This window comes from Lampetra planeri, chromosome 32, assembly GCF_965212315.1.
Source record: "Lampetra planeri chromosome 32, kcLamPlan1.2.h2, whole genome shotgun sequence".
NCBI classification, from domain to species: Eukaryota; Metazoa; Chordata; class Hyperoartia; order Petromyzontiformes; family Petromyzontidae; genus Lampetra; species Lampetra planeri.
The window spans coordinates 12104093-12124164 of NC_136138.1; the positions used below are offsets into that span (position 1 = coordinate 12104093).

The window sequence follows — 20072 nt, forward strand, 5'->3', positions numbered from 1 at the left end:
CTCCCGCTAAAGGGAATTGTGGCCTCTAAAGCTCCCTTCCCAGGGAATGTCAGCCGACGATGAAAGCCTTCAACAGAGCTCCCTCTGGACGGTGTCTTGGCCTACCGTTGTGGAGGCCTTTCTGCCAGCAGTGGCATGAGCCTTTCATACAGGGCTGTACCCTTGCCTACACTCAGGTCCATTGCGTTGCTTGTTGCATCTGTCCCAAGTGTGTGCGCCTGTCCGTGTGGGCAGCGGTCACGTTGTGGTTAGCGCACTGCGCCCCGAACGCGATGGTCCACGTTTGATTCCCGCTCACGACTAACATCAGTGGAGATTATCCGAACGGGTCCCGGGCCTAGCCTAGCCTCCACAGGTGCTGCCCGCTCGCAGCACGTTGCCCCGACAACCATGCTTAGGCTACGCGTGGGATCGATGTCTTTGTGGCTGCCGCCCGCCCGCCCGCCCGCGCGCAGGAGTGGCGTACACCTCGCAGTGCTTCCCCTGCCGCCCGGGCACGTTCAGCGAGGCGACGGGCGCGGCGTCCTGCAAGCCCTGCCCCCGCAACACCTTCTCCAGCAAGGGGGCCGTGTCGTGCACCGCCTGCAACGCCACCACACACTACGCAGGTACGGGGGGTGGCGTGGGGGGGGGCACGGAGACTCGTGGCAGTGAGGTCAGGGGGGCGCTGTCCCTACTCCGGGGGCTCACTTGTAACAGGCCTCCAATGTTATTGTCATCGTTGCCATCGCGGTAGCTCTGTAGTGTCTGCTTCCGTGGGTATTTCTCGAGCACAAATGGACGCACTGCTCTGAGAGGTGCGATTTTAAACTTTGGTTTCATTGCATTACAACGGCAGCTGAGTGGGGATAAAAATGTGGAAAAAACACTTTTAGTTACGTAAAGTAAAACAAAGGGTCCCAAGAGGTGAGACGTGTGGCACATATCACATCACCGTTGGTGATCACCGTGGGTGATGTGTGTGTCTCAGGAAAGTTTCCATTGCTGTTATACTATATTTTAATGTTTTTAGATTTGCGCCAATTAAAAATCTGGAAATTGCGGGTGTGTGAGGAGTGGTGATGTAGTGGTTAGCGCGCATGCGCTACGAACCAGATGACCCAAGTTCGATTCCCGCTGACGGCCAACACCAGTGACGATTATCTTAACCAGTTCTGGGAACCCCCTAGGTCGACTCAGCCTCAAATGAGTACCTGGCGCGGTGTGTAAACATCGGCACTGGCCTGGTGCTGGCCACCCACCCCCTCGTGTGCCATACCGGCCTTCATAGGTGCTACTCGCTAACAGCACTTGCCCCAATAGTCTGTTAAGGCTATACGGGCGATCTTTGTGTTTAAATGTGCGCATGCCTCCATGTGTCCCACAGAGCCCGGCTCGTCTGAATGCAAACTGCGGCCTCCTTGCACTACGCGGGACTACTTTGAAGTGCACAGCCCCTGTGACATCAACCACAAGGTGAGTGGGCTCGAGGATTTCTCCGGTGCCTCCACGCATCATACAAATAAACTAATGACAACAACAATCCTTTGATCAACTACAATACTTCTTCTCACTTGATTAAAGATCGTCCTTGCGTTTGCTCCTACCTACATTTCTCATGTGATGAACACGCAAACGTAACCCCCCCGCCCCCGCGCCCCCGTCCGGCACAGACGCAGCTCACGTACGAGTGGGTGGAGCCCAAGAGGTGCCGTGAGGACCTGGCGGGCGCCGTGCCGCTGCCGGCGTCGGGGGACATGAGGCCGTGCCCGCCCTGCAACCCGGGCTTCCAGAGCCTCAACGCGTCGCTCTGCACCGCCTGCCCCCAGGGAAACTTCTCCAACGGCACTGACGGTAGTGCAGCTCCCACCACGCGCTGCTGCTGCTGCTGCGTGGGCTGCTGCTGCTGCTGCGTGGGCTGCTGCTGCTGCTGCGTGGGCTGCTGCTGCTGCTTTAGTGGGAGAGATGTTATCTCCTTCGCTTGGTGCGCGAGAAGTCATGGGTTCGATCCCGGATCTTGAAGGTGGTCGTGTGGATATCTCTCCGGGTCCTCCGGTTTTGCCATCCTCTTCATTTAGAAACAACACGCGTTTAGATGATTTGGCTGCTGCTATAAATTGCAACATGTGACGATGTCAATGACCTATCGCGTGTTGCCAAGTCGCCTCTGAAAAAGAGCTGATAGCTCCGTAAGCTTCACCTGGTCAAATAATACAGTTACATTTATTTCAGTTGTGGTGGTTCAGACAAGGCTGAGCATTGTGCACGCAATGTGGTCATCACATGACACGCATGCAAGGCATGGTGGGAGTTGTGCCTCGCTGCGGATGGTGAGCATGCCGGCGTGCGTTGTTAAATCCTCACCATTGCCCCTCTCGACGTGCCCCACTACGCTGCGGCTCGATGAAAGGTGCTTTGTCCGGCGCAGGGGAGAGACACCGGACCTCGTGCGTGTTGCGTTTGTCCCCCGTGCCCCGATACTCGCGGACCACTCAGCGTGCAAGAGCTGCCCCGTGGGGACGGAGTCCGTGGCCGGGCTGGAGTACAAGTGGTGGAACAGCCTTCCCGACACCATGAGCAGCGCGTGTTACAGCATTCACTACATCAAGTGCGAGGGCAAGGAAGGTGAGCGGTCCCCATTCACCTGCCCCAGTGTCAAGCTCTGACTCGCTCGGCCATCGCATTCATCATCGCGTTCACCAACTCCCTTATCAGTCAATATGATGTCTCTAACTTATCTATATTTTCTCATAACCATTATCATCATTATCATCCTTCCTCGGTTCATAAAATTAGATACATTTTGAACAGTTCTTATTCGTGGTTTTCTAAATTTCATGGTCCCTGCCATAGGAATGTGGAATTTTCTCCACTTACTCAGGACTGCCAATGAATTTTAGCATTGTCCAATGCTTTCTTAAATGAATGGTCATTTTGGGATACATTTCCGTCTTTACCAATACAAGCTGTTTGTCCATTGTGCCCCATTGATGGCAATGAAAACTCTTGACACATTTTAATCAAGGTAACCGTGGCATTGATTTGATTTTGACTGGACCAGGTGTGCTCAAGTGTGCAAAAAACGTTTAGATTTAATTAGATTTAGCTGTGAATGTGGGCTGACCGGCATTCTGATCTTAGAGGCTTCCCGCTGCGCACTGTCAAGCACAGCGCCTTCCAGCCCGGCACGCTCCCTTTGCTGGAGCAGGTTTCACTCGCAGCGCTCCGCATGCAGATTGTCAATGTCTCTTTGCAGCCTGGACAGTGGGTGGAGACCACATCAAGAGCGGAATTGGTAACTCGGATGAGGACTACCTCGTCCTGTCTCTGCAGGTTCCCTTCTTCAGGTGAGTAGTTGGTGCACGGGATGTTACGTTGAGTCCCCTTCATTTGAACCAAGTGAGATCTCATCAGACCTCTCTTTTGCAAGAGTGGCCTTGGAAAATGCATGGAGAATTACAGATGTGAGCACGCAAGGTGACAAAGAAATGCTAAAGTGTAAAATAACAAGTATAGCAGGTACAGACCGATACATTTCTCTCGTACATTTGCAGGTAAATTATCTTGCTGCATTATAAGAAGCGTCACTTCTACGACTGACTCAGTCTCTCGGTCACAGCTCATAATTCAGTAATTTTCATCATAATGTTGAGTGAGGGCTCATTCTAACTATAGACGAAGCCAGGGTGTTGATGATGAAGTAACGTTTAACATTGGTCAACAAAACCATGAACAAAATTTTTTACTGGATTTTAGTAAGTTCACAATGCTTTCCCTATAATGTTCTTTCATTCATTGGCTTAGCTTGTTGAGGTCGAAAGTGACGAGGTGCAGTAAAGCACAGCCTACCGAGGGGTCGGGTCACTAAGTAGTGAGGTCTAGAAAAAAGAGTCGCCTTGTCTGCAGGATCGGCTGTTGCTGGCTTGTTTACTGTACGAGATAGCTGTTGTACAGTCCTTTGTCAGTCCGCTGCTGGATGAGGGCCGCTCCGCTTCGTATCGGCCATGAGTCGGTGCGGTGGGGGTCAGTGGACTGGCTTTGACATCGCTCGCCACTCATGTTCGCCACGGCCGGGAACCGAACTCGGATTTCTGGATTCGTAGTACAGTGCGGTAACCACTGCTTCACTGCTCTGCCACTTAAGTAAGGGCTAACTCTTCAGGAACATTAAAACCTTATATTATCAAAGATATCGAGCACATGCTATCATCTCGGCAGTCTCGTTTAGATTGCTGGCCACAATTACATTGCCGCTTGCAATTGCTCTTTCATGCTGGCTTTAACCTCCCGTAGAGTTGCCGGGCCTCTTGCAGTGTGATCAACATTGTAGCTTAGGGGACAAAAGCACCCAGGCTTTGGTCTCAACCACAGTAATAATCTGCCTTGTGCTGACCCTAATAGGCGCTCGCTAACACCGTCAATCCTTGTGCAGGTTGATGAGCTGCTGTGTGTGCGTCCCTGTCCCAGGCCTTCGCTTGTGGGCTACGGAGAAGGAGGTGAGGTGGGAACAATCAACTTTGTGTTTGAGACCATCTGCTCCTCAAACTGCGAGTTCCACTTCATGGTGGTGAGTGCCGTATATATATATATATATGTGTGTGTGTGTGCGTATGTGTGTGTGTGTACATATGCACAGCCCTTTGATCAATCCTCTGCTTGATGAACTCTTCCCCCACGCCATGTATGCATGTTGAACTTCTTTCGCACCGTACGTAGCCAACCGCACTTACCGGAGGTGCCATGAAAGTGATGGTGGTTGTTTGACCCATACCTCACCGCGCCGGTCAGTACGGATTGCTGAATGCGGAGAGCGTAGATGTTGGGACACGGCCTATGATCAGGTCACCCAGATGTTGAGCGTGGATAGTGCTCGGTTGGGTGATGACCAGGCATGAGACAGCTGTTGTAGGCAGCTGCGAGGCGATGTTATCCGCAGGAGACAGTGCAGCAACATGTATTTTGATAGTACTTCTATGCGCCCCACGTTCACAGACCCGTACTGACCAGCGTGGTGAAGTATAGTCAAATGCTGCCCATGGGCCCACATGGCATGGGGAAGGAGGCCCTCATCCAGCAGTGGATTTAAATTATCAAAATAATTATGAGTCCTACAAAACACAGCTGAGAAGTCGGTTTATTTAATGGTCAGAATTTATGAAAAAAATTGTCACTTAATTCTAGATTTAAAGCTTTCGTGACTGCAAGGATTCATACTCTTTGGTTTTTTTCGGTAAAGTCACGTAGGTAAAAAAACATTTCTTTTCATTTTTGTCACCTGACAACTCACTTGATTGTTTAAAAAAATAATCCAGTAAAATGTTTGTTTAAAAAAAGACACACTCGAAGGGTCATTGAGCATCATCAGCAGGAAGTGTCCCTTTAAATGAACGCCACTGCGTATGACATGCTGCTGAGCCCTAATGAGGGTGAAACACCTCTGCTGAGCAGAGTGGTGAAGTGGGTATAGTTATAGAAAATGCTGGCAATGATAGTGGCTATGGTAGTCATGGTAATGGTTGGTCATAACAATGGTGGTGATGCACCTGCTGATGGTGGTGGTGGTGGTGATGCATCTGCTGACGACGGTGGTGGTGGTGGTGCATCTGCTGACGGTGGTGGTGGTAGTGGTGCAACAGCACCATGGGCTGGCGGGGCCCAGGCCACAAAGAGGAGGGACATTGGACAGGGGGCCCCGTTGCATTCCTTGTATCCAAGCCCATGCCACCCATGCTGCGCCACTGCTGATAACGGTGGATAATCCTGGTGGGGGTTGTGGTGCCGGTGCTGATGCTGCTGCTGCTACTGATGTAGCTAACGGTGGTGATGCTGCTGACGGTAGTTGTCATGACAATGGACAATTGTGCTGCCGCTGCTGCCACTGGGTGCATCTGGTGCTCGTGACGTTGCTGGTTGGTGATGGCAACGTTGGCTTTGGTTGTTGTTCAGGACAAGGAGAAGCAGCGGTCGCACGTGGTGGAGACGTGGCGGGGCCCGCACGACAAGCAGTCTTACACATTCTCCGTGGCCACCAACGGCTCCTTCACGTTCAGCTGGGTCTTCCAAGCGAACATTGATGCCGCCAAGGTACGGATAAAAATTCGTCTTGCATTTAGGTGGATTGATCATGGCTGGTGATGACCTCTGAACTGCCAGGCCACTGCCACCTTACAAAACCACAAAGGGGACAAAGCAAGTGATAGAATAAATTGATGAAAAAATGTTGCTATTTACGACCCCAAATCGTGATCATTTAGCTAATCACGGGCAAGGCTTCTTCACGGTAGTTGAGATGTGAAGTTTAATAAATGTGCCCGCATGTTTCTGCACAGCGTCTCGACTTATGATCACAACATGGGACGCCGTATAAATCCACATTGAAACGTTAACAAGTCGGACCTGGGGTCGGTGATCATTACCATTACAGCGGCGTCATTTGCTGAAATGACAATTGCAATGTGAATGTTAAGTCATCATGAATGACACAATTACTTGAAACAATTGACCCCACGTCCGATACAAGTTGTGGAATGTCCTCCACCGGGCCCGGGGCTAGCAATGGAGATGCGAGCGCCGCTGCCCCCGTCGGTCGCTTGAGCAGGGAGACGCTTCGCCCCTTCGCCCCTTCAATGTCCAGGACCATCGACAGACGGGCAGCTCCGCCCGCATCTACTCCATCAACGTGACCAACGCCGCTGGAGGGGGTGCCTCGTACTGTCGGCCGTGCGCGGTGGGGGCCGGCGTGGCGGGCTGCGTGCCGTGCCCCCCGGGGCACTACGTGGACGCGGCGTCGCGCGAGTGCATGCCTTGCCGCGACGGCACGCGGCTCGCGGCACGCAAGCCCTACGGACGCGAGGCTTGCCTGGCGTGCGGGCCCGGCACCCGCAGCAGCAAGGTGAGCGCGACGTCGTCGTCGTCGTCCTGACAATAGCGCAGAACGATGATCGCTGGACACCTAAGATTGCTGACGATACTGACACAGCTGCCACTGCTGCTGCTGACTACTGATAACCCCCCGCCCCCCACAGGACCATGCGTCTTGCTTCAGCGACTGCACGTACTCGCACACCTCCGGCGAGCGAACCTACTTCTTCAACTACACGGGGCTGGGCGGCCAGCATGACAGGCGATTTGGGCCCAGCTTCAGCCCTAAGGGAACCAAGTACTTCTACGCTTTCAACTTCAGCCTGTGCGGAAACGAGGTACCGGCTCTCGTCACGTCTCTCGCCGCCGCGCGCCGTCAGGAACAATGTGCGGAGTTGCGTGCCTCCCCCCGGGTCCTCGCGCGTGGCCGGCTGCTCACAAATCTCAAAAGCTTCCTTGACCCAGAGCCCTGTGACCATTTTTTTGACCGGACCCAAATGTCCAAGTGCGCTGTTGACCGTGCGTCGTAATCGACTACATTGCTTTTGCTTTTTAGATGCTGCCGTCGTGTTTTGTAATGAAGTGTTTCTCGTAGTCGGCCTGTAACGATTTCACCCTCGTCACCAGCCCAGCCACACTCATCATGCAATGAATTGTCGTTATTTGCGGTCATGACAACAGAATGTTTGTTTAACCAAGTGGTAGTGCATTGTAGCATCACTTGTGGCTGTCGGGCTCATCTTAAAGTAACTTGATCATTTTACTACATTAAGGTAGTCGACTTTTGTGAGCAAATAAACATTCTTGTGAGTACCGGTCTTCCAGACGTGGTCAGGTGATTGATGGTTTGAGTGTCCCACTCGCGCTCAGCTGAGTAAGACATAATGTAACATTAGCTGTAGTAAAAAATGTTTTTACGACATTTAAACGATGTTACCGAGTACTTGTAGTGGCAGGTGTAAGTGAAAACAGGAAATGGCACTGAAATCACTGACATTGGCACCTTTATCACTCAGACAGATAACAAAACCACCAATCAATTCACAAGTAAATCTAATTTACTTCCAATTAAGATCACTTTGTAATTAATGAACAGGATCTATAGCTTGACTTAAAGCTTTCATGACTGCAGGAATTCATATTATTTGGGTCTTTTGGTAAAGTCACATAGATGGTTAAAAGAAAATAACAAAAAACTACGATGTTTCGATCACAACACAAGCGGTCGTCATCAGGAGGGAAGAGGAGGAAAGTTTTACCGAAAGACCCTAAGCATAGGATCTATAGCTATTCGTTTGTCTGAGAATTCACAGATGTTGCTAACCTTGGCAGGTGATCGATTGACTAATGCATGCATTATGTTCACTCGATTTTGCCTGTGGGATATTTTTTCAAGCAATCCAGCCAGGTGGTGTTGTCGTGAGGGCACTCGGCTCTCCATCGTGGGAAGGTGACGAGTTCAAATCCTGATCGTGGATCAAATTGGCCGATTAATCCCACTGGCATTTGCAAGTCAATGGTTGTGGTTTTTTTTCAAGAACCGGCTGCCATCCATAGGATTGTGGATGGAGGATTTAAATGATTAAGTTCGTTATGTGACAGTCTGCGGGAGAAGAGGCAATAAAACTATCAATTTGATTGTGAAGTGTTTCGTGGGTTATCTAGAACAAGTCAATGTGTGGCTTAGCAGCTCTTTCTAGAACACCCCTCCATGTTGTTTCCTGCGCTGCGGCCCGCCATGACTCGTGCACTTCGCCGTCAGGGCCAGAAGATGGCGGAGTGCGTGGACAACGTCACGGCAGAAGCAGAGGAGACGGAGGGGCCCGCTCGCGCGCTGCCGGCCGGCGTGCGGGCGCTGGCGTGCCGCGCCACCATCGTGCCGTCGGACGTGCGCTCCACCACGCTCTCCTCCCAGCCCATCGGCCTCGCCGACAGCATCATCGGTAACGACGCTGTTGAACCCCCCGATTAGCGCGGTTGGCTACGTAGGGTGCGAAAGAAGTTCGATGAACACACGTAGAACGCGCTCCGCTCACGGCCATCGGTCTCGCAACCTCTCCGTTACCGAGCGCCGAGTTGGACTTTAAATACCTTTTGGCAAGACGTGGATTAGTCCGTACCGACCTTTGGTCAAGCCAGGACCGTGTGTGTTGACCGTGTGCTCGGCACTGCTGGGGACACCCATTGCAAATGAGACCATCCTCGTCTCGAGTTGTCACCTGGTTCATCAACTTGAGAGACCACGGGTGACAGAGTATTAGAAACAGTGTTGCCAGGCTGATAATAGCTCCCTCTCCTCTGCTTGGGTAGAGCTGCTAAGATGCTTGTAGTGATGGATAGATATCCTTTGTGGGCTGTTTCAAACTATTAGGTCTCATGTGGCCGTGGGAAAGGACATCGCAGGCCATTTACGGCTTGTGGGCCTTCATTTCAGTACCCTGGATTAAAGGCCGGGGCTGGTCCGCACTCAAAGCCAAGTGGAAATATCTCCTTGTCTGCTGAATGTATTGTCTAATTCGGCTGTTAGGAGGTAGGGTTGGTGACTCATTCTGTTGTCATGATGGCAGTATAGCATGTATGTTGACGACATATCTTTACGGTTTTTTGTGTTAATAGCTGTCATGTTTTCTGTGAGCTCTCCAGTTTATATGTAGTCACAACTTACATCAAGTAATATATCCTTGACTTGAGATAGCAAACCTAACCTATGTTGCACCTTGTTAAAAAAATGTTCAAGATCGCAACTCTGCGGTAGAGACGGAGCGGGAATGGGCTTAGCCCACAGAGCTGTGTGATTCTTGACGTAGCGCAACACGAAGCAAGCTCTTGCACACCGCGCGTGAAACCGCCCGGCCTGGCTGGGACCTGCCTTCTGAAGGCTGTGGGGGGGGGACGTGTCACTCGTCCGTGTCCAAGGCGACGCGAGCGGTGACCTCACAACGTGGTTCTCTGTGCCGACTCGCCCCGCGCCGGTGTTGCCGTTGCAGGCGTCACTACTCGGGAATCGATGGATAACATCTCGGCCCCCGTGGGATACTTCCCCGAGTCCACGGTGCCTGACATCCCTGACATCATTCACTTCTACAGGTGATGCCCTGCTCGCCCGCCAGCTGTCTGCAGTCCTTGCTAGGGGATGATGCCAAGCACAGACGCAACAGAGAGTTACCTGTCCCTGCCATGTGCCCACACTCGGATCCGTTTCGTTGTCTCCTTGAGCCTTAGTTCTTTGCTCTGGTTGCCAGTTTAGCTTCATGCTTTTGTATATATATATAGATCTGTGTCATCCAGCAGTGTAATGACAAAGGGCTGAATATAATTGTTTTATCAATGAGGTGTATGTGGTTTGAGAGATTGGATGTGATCGTGGTTTGTGCACGGGGCTCCTATCCCGGTTACCCCGGCACGACTCTTGGCCACTCGCACCACTGGTGGTCATCGCGAACTGAACCCGCGCCGAGTATCCGCTGGGCGTGTGTGGCACATCAACAATAGCACCAGGGGAAGAAAGGCAGCCGGGCGGAGTGATGGCCACAGCACACAGGTGATATTACAGAAGAGAAAATTCTTCTGTAGTTGACATTAACGACCCCCTAATGCCATTGACGACAAGCCAATAATTCTAAATGGAAAATTACACTCAAGCTCACCCTAAATAATGAATAACCGTCTCTGCTTAACTACGGCCACCCAGGTCTCTACAACGGAAAAACGCACCTGCGTGGATCCCCGCGTGGCTAAATAAACGATGAGCACACGCCGAGTGGCACCGTGCACGCTGCTGGGCAGGCGCTCCCCGTCGCGCTCCCGGGTTTGTCCCGCTCGTTGTTCGGCACGGTGTCCGACGTTTCGCTCCTGGCAGCCAGAGGTCGTGCTGGGAGCTGGACATCGAGCCCAACGTGGACACTTATTTTCCTGCAGGTCGTCGGACAGAACTGTGGCCTGTCCGCAGGGCCGCGCCTCCACCGTGCGTCTTCGCTGCAACTCGGACGGCCCCCCCAACGGGGAGATTGTCCTGCCCAGGTACCGCACCGGGGGGGGAGGGGGGGGGCACCATGGGGAAGAGTTGGGCGGCAGTGGGGAGAAGTGGGCAGCTGCTCTGAGCAAAACGTAACTGACTCGCATGTACACGTGCGGCCTGCATGTGGGAGTTCTCGGAGATAACTTTCACAAGTGAGTTCAAGTGGTGCTCCACTGGTCGGTGCGCAGCCTACTTGCTCTACTGCCATCTGGCATGTCATGGCACTGATAGTAGTGAATCTCAGATGCACGTGATCTCTGCGTGGTCCGCAAACTCCCTGCCTCCAAGTGCTCTGCCGCACGTTGTATCGAATGACGGAGCCGCTTCGAGCAGTCGGCTCGCGATCGGACCGTTGCGAGGTTGAGGTTTGACTCGGCCCATCATCTCTCCGGGATCAACCAAAACAGGTGCTACCTCATGGCAGGTCTGCAGTGGTTGTTCCCTATGGAGACTGCTGACATAGTAACGTGAAATTTCCCCCACTGGCTTAGGGGCAGTAATAGGGATGATGAGCACTGCCGATGCTTCCTTCAGCGTGTCGGCTCTCCGACCTTGGCTTGAGTGGATCGCTGGAGGTTTGTGCTTGGAGCTGCTGACGCGCCGATGCGTGGCTGTGCAGGCAGTGCCCCGCCGGCACCTGTGACGGCTGCACGTTCCACTTCCTGTGGCTGAGCCCGCTGGCCTGCCCGCTCTGCACGCACCGCGACTACCAGCTCATCACGGAGACCTGCAGCGGCGGCTCGGAGGTCGGTCCCGTCACGCCATCGCACTAACCCAGGCGTGCACTGCGAGCACCGGGGGTGGCGGTCGGCTGGCCACCGTCCACCCTCTCGTCCCGCACGAAGCTAGCAGATTCTCAATGCATCCCGCACTGAAAACAAGTTGCACCCCCTCTGTGTACCAAGCTGTGCGGCCAGTCTGCCATCCTTCCCACACACCGTCCTGCAAAACCAACGTGGCAGACTAACTAACCAAACCATACTATCGAACTCTACCACACGATTGAACTATACCACTCAACCATACTACCCGACCACACACATCGCGCGAATATGCGACTCGACAACTCGGTAATTGTGCGTGGCATCGGCGGCACTGCTCGGCATCTGCAGTGGAAAACAATGCGGTGCCTCCTGAGCCGCGCCAGGCCGGCTCGGCACGGCGCCGGCATGGACTGGCTGTCCCATGGACAGGAGGTGTAGCGAATAGCGCTACGCTGCGCCTCGAACCCGGCGACCCGAGTTCGATTCCCGCTCACGGCCAACACCGGTGACGATTATCTGAACCGATCCTGGGCCTCCTCTAGGTCGACTCGGCCTCAAATGAGTACCTGGTGCGGTGTGTAAACATCGCCACCGGGGAGACAAAGGCGACCGGGGTGTGGTGTTGACCACCGAACCCATCGTGTGCCGTGCAGGCCTTCGTAGACGCTCGCTAAAAGCACTTTCCCCAACAGACTTGTACAGGCAACATGAGGATCTTCGTCTCTGTGTGTGCGTGCGCAGAAGCTGCGCTACATGTGGCGGCGCCCGCGCGTGTGCCACGGCGGGGAGGCGCTGCCCCCCGACGGGCACCGCAAATGCGAGCTGCTGGGCTTCTGGCTGCGCGTGGGCATCGGCGCGGGCTCCTTCCTCGCGTGCCTGCTCTGCTCGCTCACCTGCTACTTCTGGAAGAAGAATCGCAAGTAGGGGACGAGGAGGCACAGGCCGCTCCCCGCCGCACGCGGTGACATGGCCACAGGGCCTCCAACGCAGCGGCGTCCGTCCAGACTGGGCGTCCGCTGCAGGCCGCGTGTGAACCCGGCCCCTGTTGGATGCATTGCGCGATGGCAGTTTGACCCAAAGGATCCACTTTCCTAAAGGCGGCGCTGTTCAACTCCAGTAAATCGCTGCCAATCAGTCGTGTTCACCACGAAGTGAAAGCCGCCCGCTGCTTCGTGGACGGCGGGGTAGTTATTCGGTATGCAGGCGGTGCAACTGCATCGGGAGTGACAGCTGGAGGGGGGGGGGCCCAGGTGCCGGGCTACGAAGAGGAAGGAAATTAGACGCTGTGCGGATTACGGGTCTTCTTTGACCGTGCTTCACCATGCTGTTCAGTGTGTGTTGGTTGAGGCAGTAGCATACGAGTACAGTACTGTACATGGATATTGCTGCACCGATCCTCTGCTGCCCACGACGTGACCTGACGTGATCTGAATCGCGTCTCGCTTTGAAGAAACAACCGCCCCCCTCCCGTCCCCGCGACGCGCAGCGTCACGCTTCCTTGTACAGAGCCGAGAAATGTGGCAGCGCGTCATCAACACGCGTGTCGCGACGTGTCGCGTCATCAACACGCGTGTCGCGCCGTGTCGAGTCATCAACACGCGTGCCGTGCCGTGTCGAGTCATCAACACGCGTGTCGCGCCGTGTCGTGCCGTGTCGAGTCATTAACACGCGTGTCGCGCCGTGTCGTGCCGTGTCGAGTCATCAACACGCGTGTCGCGCCGTGTCGTGCCGTGTCGAGTCATCAACACGCGTGTCGCGTCGTGTCGAGTCATCAACACGCGTGTCGCGCCGTGTCGTGCCGTGTCGAGTCATCAACATGCGTGCCGTGTCGTGCGCTCCTCCCAGGCTCGCCTACAAGTACTCGCGGCTGGTGCAGAGCGCTTCGTCGCGGGAGAGCGAGCTCCCTGCGGCCGACAGCTGTGCCATCATGGAGGGGGAGGAGGAGGACGTCATCTACACCAACAAGGACAAGTCCCTCTTCCACAAGCTCATGAACATGAAGGTGAGGACTCCCCCAGTAACTCCTCTGGAAAGTTGCCCGTTCCCCGCTGCTGCCCCACATTCTGCAGGGCAGCTCCTCCATAGTGGCGACCTGTGCAATAAACTAACATTTCCTGGTTAACTAACAAATCGCCCTTCTCTTTCCATATTTGCGGAGATCAATTGAGAATAATTGCTTGAAGCAAAAAAGAGGGGGTGTGAATTACGTTGATGTGCGGCCCACGTAGCTAAAGCAGACAGCCGAGGACTTAACACATTTGTAGTTTACTTCCAATGTTCCACTTAGAAGGGCCACCCTGCAGAGCTCCGTTCCCACAGTCGTCCGAGCTGTCGACTCCCTGCCCCAAGGTTAGGCTCAAGATCCTCCTTGTCTCTCTGCCTATGGGTATGTGGATCAAATAAATATGCCCACCACCGCCTAGAGATGTTGGTCATATTTAGAGGCGATGTCCATATAAATGGTATTGTTCTTGTGATGCACACCACCTGGAGGGCGTCTTTCAACCTGATCTCGGTCAGAGGGCCAGGTCGCACAGAGGGTCGCACAGAGGGCTGTGTCCGAGACACTAACCTACAACTGCTGGGATGCTGGGCCTATCTCCACACATTTGTACTTCAACCGTGTTCGTTAATGTAGCACTGCTGCGTCGCTAACGGTGCGCTGGTGCATCACTAACGGTGCGACAGGCCACGTCTCCGTACGAGGGCAACCGCGAGGAACGGCTGGCGCTGGGCAAGACGGAGCTCAACTGACCGCCGTGTCTGCCGGCCTCCTCGGGTAGGAGACGGCACTCCAAGCGCCGCTCGTTAGCGCGCACCGCCCCACCCCCTTCGCTCACCGCACTCACTCACGTTACACTCATCTCTCGCCCACACCTCACCATCTTACACTGTAACGCACACGACAGTTTAAACAGTCTTCACCATGACCCACACCACCACACGCTACAGACAACTTCACCATGACTCACACCACCACACGCTACAGACAGCAGTCTTCACCATGACCCACACCACCACACGCTACAGACAACTTCACCATGACTCACACCACCACACGCTACAGACAACTTCACCATGACTCACACCACCACACTACAGACAGCTTCACCATGACTCACACCACCACACGCTACAGACAGCAGACTTCACCATAACCCACACCACCACACTACAGACAGCTTCACCATGACCCACACCACCACACTACAGACAGCTTCACCATGACCCACACCACCACACACTACAGACAGCAGCACGCATCACTATAGCTCAAACGGTTCACTCTGCATTTTAACTATCACCATGTCTCTGTGAACTATAGCCTCCACCACACGAGGGCATGGTTTAGTCTCCATTGTTGTAATAACCAAGTGAGTTAGTGCAAAGACTCTTCGTAAACCGGCTCTCAACTCGTTTAAAAGGGGCCACTCACAACTGCTTCCTGGTGTAGCGGTGAGCACACCGGACTCGAAATCCAGAGGGGGCCGGTTCCAACTCGTGGCGCGGCAGCAGTGGAAGCAGCGGTGCCGGTGTCGCGAAGCCACTTCTGGCCTCTGTCCACCCAGCAGAATACCGGAGCGCACTACGGTCAGTCAATCGATAGGTTGGGTGTGGTGTCTGGCTAGCTTGCAAGAGCAGGCCATATACCCTCCGCAGGGGCTCTCCAGTACTCCCGCAAGCGGGTGGGCCCTTCCGCCACCAGGAGCGCGAGCAAGGGATTTGAGGGCAGCACCTTTACCTGTTTTATGGCAATCCTATCCTCAGACCCCCGAATCATGAATGCATCCACCTGCCCAGCATCCAGAGCCATCCCCAGGGTTCGGTGAACCAGGGCGAGCGCCCCGGGCCCCGTGCTCTGACATCACGGTGGACTCCGATGCAATACTCCCGCTTTAGTTTGAAGGTGTGGCGGGGGGGGGGGGGCGCGGGGACTAATCCCTGGATCTGCGGAACTTGCCTTGTCAAGAATCACCCCCCCCCCCCCGTGGACGACCCTGCCAGCGTCCCACTGCCACCGCCGCTCACGTGGCGTGCGTTGTCCCTGTGTGCAGTTGACGGTGGGAAGCGACCAACGCAGCGACACCCGCGGAGCTGCAGGGAAGGGGGGGGGGGCCCTGCCGCTGTGCTCCTCCCGCAAGCTCGCGAGCGTGCGGCCGATGGCGCCTATTGCGTTGAGCATTCGTACAGATTTCACCGTAACGGTTTTTGAACTACTGCGATAGTATTTTTATACGTCCGGTCATCGCGCACGTCCACAGCAGTGTCGTAAGAGCCGAGTCGCATGAGCCAGGCAGAGACGGGGGCCGCAAGCTGTGGGTTCGGAAACTCTCTTATCCGTGTGTTTGTTGGGGCTAAGCAGGTGATCCACATTTACCTTTGATTTGTAAATTGCTTGTGTTTTTTTTAAGTTATCCTCATGGTAAAAATGGTTAAGATGAATGCCAGGAAGGTGATTCTTGACAAGGCAAGTTCCGCAGATCCAGGGATTAGTCCACATGTTGTACCTGCGAGATAAGACACGGGTTACAAACTTCCTGTGATCACCAATTCTGTAGTCGCTCGATCCAGTACCAACAAACTGGATCGGCCGTCCCTTTGACAAGTAATTTGCATTCAGTAGCAGATGACGGTCGATGTGCTGTGCTGAGTCACTGCTTACTGGCTTGTGTGATGTCCGTGGGAGATGTGTGTATTTAATTTGTGAGCGTGCGTGTGTGCGTGTGCGTGTGCGTGCGTGCTATCGTATCGAGCCAACAATTGCAGCAATTCAAACCACAAAGCAAAAACTTTCAAGTGTATTTTTTATGGGGGGAAAATATTCACAATTCAATCATCTCTCTGGACTTTCTCTTCATGGTTTGTCATGTTCACAGTTTTCCTTTGGCTCGCACCGCCTTAATAACGCGCACAGGCAAATCTGTGAAGCGAATAATTATCAAAGTGTTGCCAAAGTTGCAAATGTTTTATTTAATTTATAAAGCATTACTTTTTCTGTTTTTGATGTTTAACCGGCACATCTTTTATAATTAATATTTTGTTTGATTTCAGCCCAAGGTAAATGAATAAAGCAAATGTTAAAACTAACTCGGTGTGCTTACTGTATATCCTATAGAGCAGTGTGGCTTCGAGAAGTTCCAAACGTTGTCTCGAGAGAGACTGGGTAATGCTATGCGTTGGCCATGTTTGTGTACAACAAATGTAACATTTGGACTCATTAACATCATAGTCAACCCAAATCAATAAAAACCCATCAACTCGCCTAAATTTGGCTGAATTCACATTTGGATGAACGCTGAATTTCTGGCAATTTTGTTGGGGATTTTTTTAATTTTAAGGCTCATCGGTAATATAATTGTTAGCAGGCTCTGAAAACACCCATCGTCATTTCTGTTAGGCATGACATTGATGCCTCGTGGCCTGGCCTGAAAGTCGGCGCACAGCTCTGCTATGAGCAGTTGGCCAAACGGATAGTACCAACATTCCACTCCACTGGGTGGGGGGGGGCCTTGCACCATCCTGGGCAAGCGTCCCACCGAGGACAACGGCCCACCTTGGGACGTGCGTGGGGCTGCCACCGGGGCCATGCCACACACCTTGCTTGGTAGGCTGCAAGTTTTCCACTCCCCAACATGAATCTGTGAGTTGGAGTATCCATTGGGATCCCTCCCGACGCATTACAACCCCTCTCGTTCTGTTGGAGAGCGGCTCGCAGAGGCTGGAGCTCTCGCTCACAGCCTCACCGACGGCCCTCGCCGTCGGTGAGGCTGTGATGGCGTTGGCAGAGGTGGCAACAATGTCGTACTTTACTGAACACATTTATGGGCCCCAAATGACTTTGGCCTGTACCTGGAGTGTTCTGCTCATCACACACAGCCGTTGTCAGACGCCTGTAACCTGTTAAAACAGTCGTGCATCTTCACGTTTATGTTGGCTGCGCCATATCATTTTGAGTGCTGATGTTATTTACTGTAATGTGAAGAAGCTACCTTGTGCATTGATTTTAGTGCCAGCCGAAGTTTGTTTACTTGTCTACATCGACGTTGTTTCTAAGTGCCTGTGATTTCGTAATAATTCGTGGTAACGTTCGTCAATGCAGGGGTGCTCAACAAAGGGTGTGCAGATCCCAAGAGGGGTCTGAGACATGGTTGAGGGATCTGCGGATGGCCATCTACACGTGCCGGGTTTGCTTGGTGCAGTTCTAAATTCCGTTGACGATAAACCAACAACCGCCATTCGCCACAAAGTAGCGGTGATGTCACCACGGCGATTGGACTCGGCGACCTGCACTTTTAGGTCAACGATATTACACTGCTGACACTCACTGTAACAAAACTATTCCAAGCAGAATGAAATCCAGGAAGTCATCCAGAATTCTGATTGTTATTCTGGCTTTCTGGATTTTTACAAAAATTGTTGGTGCGGTTTGAAGTTAAATCTCTTTTCATATTGCTAAATTTGTTTGAATTATTCTTAAACTTTCCAGCGAGCTGAAAGAAAAATTTGCGGATTAAACACTTCCACTTGTGAGTTTTATTTATTTCGCTATTGTCGGGTGGTGGAGGGTGAAAGGACAAACGTAGCCAGATCATTATTGCCTGGCCTAACCCAACAATTATAAATCAAATTTCGATTTAAAGCTTTCGTGACTGCAGGGATTCATCTTCTTGGTTCTTTCGGTAAAGTCACGTAGAATGGAAATAATAAAATAATAAAAATAAAACATAATAAAATAATTCTCACGACGTTTCAGCCACAACGCAAGCAGCCGTCCTACGTGATTTTACCGAAAGAACCAAGAAGGATTATAAATCAATTTGATGGTTTTCAGTTGAAGTGCTGGTCGGGGTTCAACTCCGCCTGTGATAAAATGAGTGCCGCTGTGTGTGACATTTAACGGTGGATGTTCTATTGATATCCCGTGCCCCTTGTGAACTTTCCACCACTGGCTTCGGGCCACTGATGCTGAACGCTGTGTGACGCTTACCTGAGCAGGGAGACACTGACTTGTGAGATGTGGGGAGCTGCCATTTATAGAGGGGCGCCTTGCACGATCGGGTTGAGGACCTCTGCACTCAAGACATTCCCTGCGCTCTGTCACCCTCTGTCATACCGGTCACGCAAGTCTCAACGCGCCTTTTGTCGATCACAATTGAGACTTGCTTCATGCGGGACACCGTGGCCTTGGGAGTGTTTGCTGTGCACCGAGCGTTGTCTGTGTGGCCGTTAATGGGACGTCGACAGCGGTTCCCTGTGGAGTACATTTTCGTCGAAAGAACGTGGAATTTGCACCAACGGGGATGAGCACAGCTAGGAACTCCGTATGAGCAGGGAGACCCTGGTGGAACGCGTTGGGGTGGGTGGGTGTGTGTGTGTGTTACTTGGGATCTGACCTCGGGTTTTCTCTGTGCAGGGCTTTTGTCTTTGGTTACCAAAACCAGTAGAGTAGCTGCAGTAAAAAAAATATAAACCAAAAAGTAACGTGTGAATTCGCTGTTCGGACGACGGTGCCTCTGTACCTTGTCGGCTCATGGAAGTCTTTTGACCATACTTCACGGTGCGGTCACTGTCAACTGAATAAAACCGAGTTGACCCAAGAATTCTTCAACTTGTTTTATGTAGAACTACTTTTGCAAACCCATAGCATGTCGGCACAGAGGCACACCGATAATGCTGTTCCATTTGTCATGTTTTTCCGTGTTCTTTCTTTTTCATTATTATTGGAAACCGCTTCTGTGTCAATATTTAGACAAAAAAATAAAATTGCGGATACAATTTTCATTTGGTCATTCCTTGTGAGAAATTATGCCAAAAACTGCCTTGCCGCCACAAGTTGCGCACGTGAGACATATATATTTGTATTTCATTCAGTAGAACTTGGAAGACTGTGGTCCTTAAGGCTCAATGGCTTTTCACTGAAATTATTTTCATTGATTTCTTCAAGCACCTTACTTGAATTTTGACAATTTAACATTCGGTTTATTGCACAAACATTAACTCTTTAAAAACATAGCGAGTCACATTTCTGCTGCACTGCTGATTTTGTTAACTCTTTACGTAAGCCATGATAGAATAATTTTTTGTGCTGTATTTTCTTGTCTTTAATTCATCGTAAACGTATACAAAAACAACTGTATGCTACATGTTCAGAAATTGTTGTGACTGCGTTCACTGGATTATATGACATGCACCTTTTCCCTTATTATTTTAAATAAAATGTAGTGTGTGAATCTTATAACCCAGGAGGTGTGTGCAAGGCCACACTTGTGCAACTTTATTGACACCAGCACAAGTTTGAGGTGCATATTCATTTCCAAAGCACTATATAATCCAGAGAAGATGGTGTATGTTGTGTAAGATCCTTATGAATGTCGTTTATCAAATCAGAAAGCCATTGACAGCAGCTCGGTAAGTATACGTTTCAAGGGGCATATGGGTCAACATTTGTT

At 52.1% G+C, this 20072-nt stretch overlaps 1 protein-coding gene across 3 annotated transcripts in view; it reads left to right on the forward strand.

Annotated features, from left to right (window-relative positions):
• LOC144729483 (endosome/lysosome-associated apoptosis and autophagy regulator family member 2-like) overlaps positions 1–19861 on the forward strand; it is a 54146-nt gene extending 34285 nt beyond the window's left edge. For all 3 annotated transcript variants that reach the window (XM_078609812.1, XM_078609813.1, XM_078609814.1), the window contains 17 exons: positions 456–608; positions 1367–1455; positions 1653–1833; positions 2476–2604; positions 3236–3326; positions 4447–4546; positions 5926–6063; positions 6614–6871; positions 7005–7178; positions 8603–8783; positions 9828–9927; positions 10759–10860; positions 11478–11604; positions 12364–12542; positions 13468–13624; positions 14311–14401; positions 15678–19861. In XM_078609812.1, coding sequence (XP_078465938.1) covers positions 456–608; positions 1367–1455; positions 1653–1833; positions 2476–2604; positions 3236–3326; positions 4447–4546; positions 5926–6063; positions 6614–6871; positions 7005–7178; positions 8603–8783; positions 9828–9927; positions 10759–10860; positions 11478–11604; positions 12364–12542; positions 13468–13624; positions 14311–14376 — 2225 coding nt within the window. In that variant the 3' untranslated portion in view covers positions 14377–14401; positions 15678–19861. The remainder of the gene's footprint in view (positions 1–455; positions 609–1366; positions 1456–1652; positions 1834–2475; positions 2605–3235; positions 3327–4446; positions 4547–5925; positions 6064–6613; positions 6872–7004; positions 7179–8602; positions 8784–9827; positions 9928–10758; positions 10861–11477; positions 11605–12363; positions 12543–13467; positions 13625–14310; positions 14402–15677) is intronic.
• The last annotated feature ends 211 nt before the right edge of the window (positions 19862–20072 follow it).